Below are 8105 nucleotides of genomic sequence, written 5' to 3'. Positions count from 1 at the left end.
TAACAAATAACTTTAATATATATTTTTATTAGCATAGAAGATTATGGAAGATTACTTTGAAAGTACTTCTTTAATTATAGTTACAATATATGTTGTTTGCTTCCTCTTGAAAAACTTATACTTCTCAGCTTAATTGCCTTTTCCTCTTGAATAAGATACTCACTTTATCTTGTAATACATGGTTCATAACTACGTCGCGCGTCTCCGTCTATGATCTAGCGAGGAGGAAACCGTTACGGATACGTCAGCCATTGCACAGTGCATCGAGCCAGAAGATTGCATTTTCGCGCGACCCACATTCCAGCTGCAAAAGTAAGTCGCTCTTCCTACGTCCCTGCATCCCTCTAGATTCAGCCTATCTCTTATGCCCATCCTCCGGATTTCCTCGCCAAAAGTTTTCCAAGCGGTCTGTGCGGTGAGGAGAATGCATCATGAAGGACGTCGATCTCCGATCCCATGAGAGGGAAAGAGATCGGCCTTCCTGCGCAGCAAGCCCTTATCTCCCTTAATGAACCTCCTCGACGACGCTTGCGCGAGTAATTCGCGCAATGTCATGTACACAGACCGGAACACAACCCAACGCGTTAGTGAGTATATATTGGTGCGATTCGAGTTACGAGGACAGGATGACACGCTTGCTTCCTCTCTCAAGATATTCTTGGTGACAATTGCAATCTCGATTTCCTTTTCTATACACACATACACACACACAAGGTGCCAAACTTTTTGACATACCGCTTGTGGACAGGTAGAGCAAACTAAATTGAGTCGAAAAATCCTATATCATTTTATAATTTTTGCTCCTTTTTTAGTTACTCAATGAGCAGAATTAATGTTGAAAATCAACGCATAAAAAATTTTAAGAACAGTTTTCCCGCTTAAACTTAAAATATGAATTTAATACCTCAAAACAAACAAAATTTGATTGTGAAAGTTTCCTCGCAAATGTTTCATTTAAGAGATATTGACTTCTTATAAGTTACAGAACTGTAAGTATGAATAATGTCGAAATAATCTAGGTATTCTAGGTTTATTCCCTTTATAGCTTTTATAATAATCAAAATAGGTATATAATTATATGTTTTGTATGTAACACAATATGAAATAATAATTTCCAGCCTTAAGACAAATAGCTATCAATAATAAGACGAGTGGCGAATTGACATTGTAACTTTGGACGCTTGCATTAACCTCATTTCAATGTTTCAAGTCATTAATGAGTACTTTGTACATTTTTTGCTTCAAAGTAACAAAAAAATCAAGAATTTTTTCGACATTCATTCCTTTAATTCTGTAACTTAAGAAATTAAGATCTTTTAAACGGAGTGTTTGCGAGTAAACTTCCAAAAGAAAATTTTGTTTGTCTAATTTGTTTTCATTCATTATTTTAAGTTTGGTGCTTTAACACCTCCGTGTAATTATATAAAATTATATTATACAAATAATTATAATCTGATTTTACTATTTTCCATATATTTTTTTATTACTTACATTATACACACTCAGCAGAAATGATCAAAATTTAAATCTGCGTTTTATTTTTGCTTTTGAAAGAAATACTATTTGCCGATCGTTTCTCAGTCATTCGATATACGCGTTCTCTTTATCGCAGAGGTTTACTAGGAAATCCTATGGAATCGACGCGATGTGATATAAACTCTCGACCCGGTGCGAGCTGGAAAACGAGAAACTCGCATTGCCACCCCACGAAAAGGAGCAACGTCCATGCGATGCGATTCCTTTGCTCAGCCATATTTCAATCCTGCGCGTTGGCGAGCAGAAAATTCGGCCCGCGGAAACCGAAGAAATGGCCACGATGATTTGTTGCCACGAGAAATCTTCCTGCCTTTTGTTAGTCGGTAAGCGTCGCAACGCAAGTAAATTAAACCTTCCTGTTTCGATACGGAATTTCTTCGTTTTACTTATTCTGTAACTATAAAGGTAACTTATTCTGTAACTTATTCTTAACTTAATAGGTAACTATTTCTTTTTTTATTAAAGAATTTTGAGATATAATAGAGTTTAATATAAAGACATCAAGAAAATAAATTTTTTATTCGTCGTGTTATATTAAGTGTGGGAAAAAAGTTCGTGGCGTTTTTCCCATTAGATGGCATTAAAAAAAACGCCACGAATTTTTTTCCATACCTAATATTTATTATAAACTATAACTGTTCTTTTTTTAATTTTATTTTCTATTTTTTAATATTGTATAAATTTATTTTTTTCTTAAATAAAAATCTAAAAGTAATATAAAATAATAAAAAATAGTAGAAATAATTTAATATACATATTTTAATTAGTTTATTATCAAAATAAAGATAAATTATATTTTTGTAAAAAGTTCGATAATTTCTTTGATTAAAGTAATTAATGTAAGTTATTTTAATTGTTAATTAAAAAAAAAGTATATAAATAATAGTTCTTAAAAATAATAATGCTATAAAAATAATAAATGTGTATAATAATAAATAATTTGTTGTAACAGTTGTTTTGCTGTTATAATATATTATTTGTACAGATTAAACAAATTGAAATATTGAAAATCTCTCGTCAAAGATACAATTTAAAGATTAATATTTCTATTCTAAAACGATTCCTCGAGCAAAATAGATTATCTTAAACGACGCTGAATTCACAAAAATGATATGGAGTAATAGTTCATTGAGATCAATTTAAAATATAGGATAAAGAAATAACAAGATTCTGGAATAATCATACAAATAATAATTTAAGGAAGAACTAATTAATAAGAGTCAAATATGATTCTCTCAATGCACAGAAAAATTCAACTAGTTTGAGTTATCTTCAGCTTTCTTACATATTTGAAATTAAGATCTCGAGTTCTTCCTACACTTGACATATCTTTATCATATCAATCACAAACTGTTGATAAATAGAATGGATAATGTTCTACGATAACAAATAATAATTTTAGATGGCATGATGATACACACAATGTCTGATTGTAAATTAAGCCTGTTATTTTGTCTACAGCATTTCAAATCCCAAACATTTACCTAAATACTGTTCCCTATTAAGAATTGTAACGTTATTCTAGCCTAGAATTCATTTATAGACTGACTTTATGTTTGATAATAACGGAATGAGTGATAATATTTTTGCAAATATAGTTCTTATATGTTCTGCAATACAAAAATCTTAAGTTCTTTGCAAATTTGACCAATATAAAAAATGTCACACAGTCTTATATGATATTTTATAAATCACTTTCTTCTAGGATATTCTAGAGAAGGTATTTTCCTGTTCCTTGATATAGTCAAATTTATATAATTAAAATATATCATGGGATAGTAAACCATTGTTTCGTGTCAGTATATTATTACAATTATTTTTCTTATGTTAAAATATAAAGAATAATAAAGAATAATAAAGAATATTTATTTCATAATACGTTGAATATTTTATGGCCTTAATGTTTGCTTTTGCGGCGTATAGTGCAGTACACACCGTGCGTCACAGCGTCGTGTTATTTGCATAGTGAGAGCCGAGCTGGCAGGCAAGAGCCACTTTGTGTGCCGCATTATTCTACCAAGTATAGTCGTAATAAGTATCAGAAAATATAAAACTGATAAAACGTTGTAATTATTACTATAAACGATAATAAATTCATACAATTGAGGATTGACAAACGAATTGAAGCGACGATTATAACTTGTCGAATCATATAATCGTCAACAATATTTTTCGCAATCTATTCATTTTGAATCAGGACGATAAAGAACGGAAATTATAATTAGCGTAATTTATGATTACGATATTTATGATTGATCATAATCTTTTTTGTACTTTACAACACAAAATCATATAAGATCAAAATGACATCAAATTGAGTTATTTTAGGAAAAATCTTAATGATATCATTAGATGATTACACTTTTCACAATGATTTTATAATGTATTTTTGACGTACTAATGATTTTTAAGTAATTTTTTAACTAAAAAATTACAAAATTATCTTCAAAATTATATTAAATGATATTATTATGATTTTTTATCTATAATGACTTCAGCTTGATATCATATTAATTTCATTATGACTTTATGTTCTATCTGAATAACACTATTTGAATTCAAATATATTGCAGTGATCTTTAAACTTTTGCAAATGTAATTTAATTGCTTATCATTGTTAACAAATAATACACGAAGCCCCGAATCAAAATATTTGACTAATGAAGCATGTCGAATCTATATTGACAATTTATTTAAATTAAAGGAAATATTTCAAGAAGACAAAGCTGATTAGCGTGACCTTGATATTTTTTTTAGAATACAACGCGCTTTTGCATACTCAAAGCCGTATTTGTCATTCGCACAATGAAATTCGAGTTGCTAGATAACGAAGCAAAATATTGCTGTATTATCCATAGGAACGATTATTGTCTACGAACAATTAATAACTATGATCGCTCCGCACGATTAATTAACTTCTATTGTAATTTAATTATTGTAAATGTATTAGCTATTTATCGAAGCAAGTATTTATTTCGCATTATTTATCTGTTTTGTGTAAAAATCGAAGCAATAGTTTCGATAGGAATCATTAATAATTGTTTCGTTTATACGAGCAATAATGACTTTTTTTATCAATGAGATTAAATTTGAATGTATCTCTCATTGAATTTTTTTCATCGATTTAAACGTAATTTGCTTGCCGTTTTGGAAATGCGAAGTAATATACGAATCATCGACTCGAATAATTTAAATACGAGAAATTTGTGATATATGTATCATTTATTAATAATATATATATATTTCATTAAATTTTGATTTACATGTTTATAATTCAATAAAAGCTTTTGCCATTTAAGATAATGTTTGTCCTAAATTGTGTCATTCGCGGATTTCATACACAGAGCGTACAGTTTCCATTAGAGTATGGTCTAATATTTCTTTTCTCTTCCTCCAAAATTTCGCTTTTTTCAATTCTTTATCTTAAAATTTCCCTGTATTTTTTTTTTCATACAAAAATTTTGTCATTCTAAATTTTATTATCTCAAGAGTAGGTGTGTCACATGCGTTCAATTTATTTATTTTAATATAAAGAAAAATCTTATTCTCAAAGTATCTATTTTACTATTTTAATAATTAATTTTAATATCGTTATCCTTAAAACAGATACTGTTTTAATGTAGACTAAAGAAACACAGTGCTCGGTTGTATAATCAATAATCAAAATTGATTAAAACTGTATTTTTAATAATTATAAGAACAAATAGAAAATGTATCTCTTAAAAATAAAGAGATCGCAGAACAATCAATATTTACTGTTACATAGATTTCGTGATAGATCTTTATCGCGTGTAATTACCACAGAGAATAAACGCATCATCACAATTAACTATATTTTTGCGAATATTGTTGTAAATGCAATGAATGGATCTGAGAGGAGAAGGAGAAGGAAATTTAGAAACGTGATAGCAGAGCAAACGGAGTGAGTAAATGTATATATAATATCTTATGAAGGTCTGTTATGTATCGTTAGAATGAATGTATTAAGATTTATATAAATATCTATTATATACGATTTTAGAATTTGTATAACTCTTCAACTTATTGAACATATTTTATACATAAATTGTCAGGATAATAAAAATTTCCAGAAAAATTGCTATTAAGAACTGTCTATATCTCAAAATCTCTGATTTTTCATACTATGCCACCTACTTTAAACTAAATATGGATAAAAAAATATTTAAAAATTGTATCATTTATAAAATATATTACATTTGTGTAATACTTTAATTTCAAGAATACAACAAAATCTTATTATTTCGAATTTATGATCTTTAGTTTCTGTATTTTACTTTTAAGTTTTGGAAAATAATTTATTTTAAGATAATACATAATATATATATCAATGTTACTTCAAAAGTGACACAATTAAAAAAAATATATATTTTTAGAAAAGTAGAACAACTGTTTTCAACTTGATAAAAAATTATTGATTATATAATCGAAAAATATCGGCAAAAAGAGATATTCTTAATGTGATCAAATATCATAGTTGTTGTCATTTTTATTTCACAATCTCCAAAAAACCATTCTCATTGAGTTATGACGTTTGATTTTTTAAGTTAGTTCATTTTTTATTATGTTCGGTAAGATAGTGTTTATTAAATACTCATGCGTAATGATAACTCGGAAATCGTTTTTTGAATTGTGTCACTTTTGAAGTAAGAAAAAGATAAGAACTGCAGAACTTGGTTTATCGTAATGTAGAAATTATTAAACTGTAGAAATTATTAAATTGTGACATACTTATTTTATAAATTTACTCTCTTTGTAGATAATTCAGTAGCGCAAAGAGTTTCAATTATTTAGAACAAAAGTCATTTTAAATCCCAAGTAAATTGTATCAGTCTATTTGAATAATCTCTTCTAAGAAAAGCAATGTGAAATGTAATTCGCACTTAACGCTGACAAGCCGTAAAAAGTTTTTCATATTGAGAAGTCTGAAATATAAAATTGCTTTCTGTAAAGAATATATAACATAAAATCTTTAACAAAGTTCTTTTTATTCGTATGTGCGGAATGTAATATTAAATAAATATACATATATACAAAATTTTATTTTTCGATATTTATTTTAATTTATTTAACAATCTGCAAGAAAGTATTAATATTTTATGACAAGAAAATTACAATCTGGAAAATCATAGTTTCTTTTTATGTTATCTTTTTCGTTATTAAGCAGCACAGCTTTCAAACGCGTCTTATAGAATTTTTGAGTGTATAAATTATTTTGCAGGTTATAAAAAAATATAAAATACCCTGATAACGCGCTTTATAATGACAAGATTAAATTCATAATGTTCGGCAGCATCATTATTATACACAGCCTTCCAGCCAGGTTAATATCGTTGGAAAGTTAACGTTGCGCAAGTCGCGCACTCAACGACGAACATTATTATGCCTCTCCTGCAGTAAGGATAACGTAAAAAGAGAAGTTGTGCGCGCAGTGTGACGCGAAAGAGGAAATGGAAGGGCGAAGCGACGGGATCAGGAGCAACTGTTTCTCTTCCTGGCGTTTCTCGCCGACCAGCCGACAACAGCAGTACCTCCGACGCGCTGCGCCGGTTCTACTACTACTACACCGTCATCAACACCGTCGCCGAGCCGGTTCTATCAAATACGACGGCCATCCGACCCAGCGTTTACCCCTACGTCGTCGCCGAGGTAATTGCGTGTTTATCCGCTCGGCTTAATTACGTGTCCGCTTGTCCAGCTGCAGGTGGTAAATTCTGTCCGCCATTTTGCGGCGCGCAGCACAATGTCCCGCGGATATTTTTCTTCGGCGACGGTAACATGTTTGTCGATGAATTATCAATTTTGACGAAAAGAAAGTCCTATACTCAGCACACTTAATTTTAATATAAAATGTACTTATGTAGTTATAAATGTCATTATCGCAGAGTTTTAATTATTTTAATTGAATTGATATTTATGAGAAATAAAACTGATTACATAAATTAGAAACTTGATAAATTTAACTAGAAGAATATAAATCAGATATTTACAAACATTCCGATCGAGATTATCGGAAATTTAGATAACCGGATTCTGATTGATACAGAATATATTCTATTTGTACTTCTTGTTAGTATAACTAAACATTTTCCTTTTAAGTAACTATTCTAATTAGAATAGTTCAATATTTTATGGTATACAGGGTATTTCTTAAATAGGACTTTTCGACTTAATTTTTAATTAGGAATAATGCTATATGATTAGTGTCCGCTATTTAAGAAACACCATGTGTACCTAGACATGGCAATTTAACTGATTAAAAAATTTGTACAATATATAAAATAAGCTTAAAATTCCACAAAATATCATTCTGCGATTGGCATTCTGATTGGCCGAGCAATGTATTTGCATAATCTGTCCATGTAAAAAATTAAAGACTCATTTGAGTTGATCGCTCTCATGGTTTTCTCCGTTTTTCTGTCACAAAAGAATGCACGTGGTTGCATTTTGTGCTATACTCGGCTGATTTGCGCGTAGAGGTGCGTTTTTACGTGCGACGCAATTAGGCTCGTGATTGAAAGTCGTCCCCGAGGCGCTCAACGCGTTTTTCG

At 29.7% G+C, this 8105-nt stretch overlaps 1 protein-coding gene across 1 annotated transcript in view; it reads left to right on the top strand.

The window, feature by feature from the left end:
* LOC105622647 overlaps window positions 1-7392 on the top strand; it is a 62777-nt gene extending 55385 nt beyond the window's left edge. Inside the window, exon 5 of the mRNA XM_012204062.1 lies at window positions 6987-7392. Coding sequence (XP_012059452.1) covers window positions 6987-7392 — 406 coding nt within the window. The remainder of the gene's footprint in view (window positions 1-6986) is intronic.
* Window positions 7393-8105: the final 713 nt, after the last annotated feature.

The sequence above is a fragment of the Atta cephalotes genome, assembly GCF_000143395.1.
Source record: "Atta cephalotes unplaced genomic scaffold scaffold00047, whole genome shotgun sequence".
NCBI lineage: Eukaryota > Metazoa > Arthropoda > Insecta > Hymenoptera > Formicidae > Atta > Atta cephalotes.
This window is presented reverse-complemented; position numbering and strand designations above follow the sequence as displayed.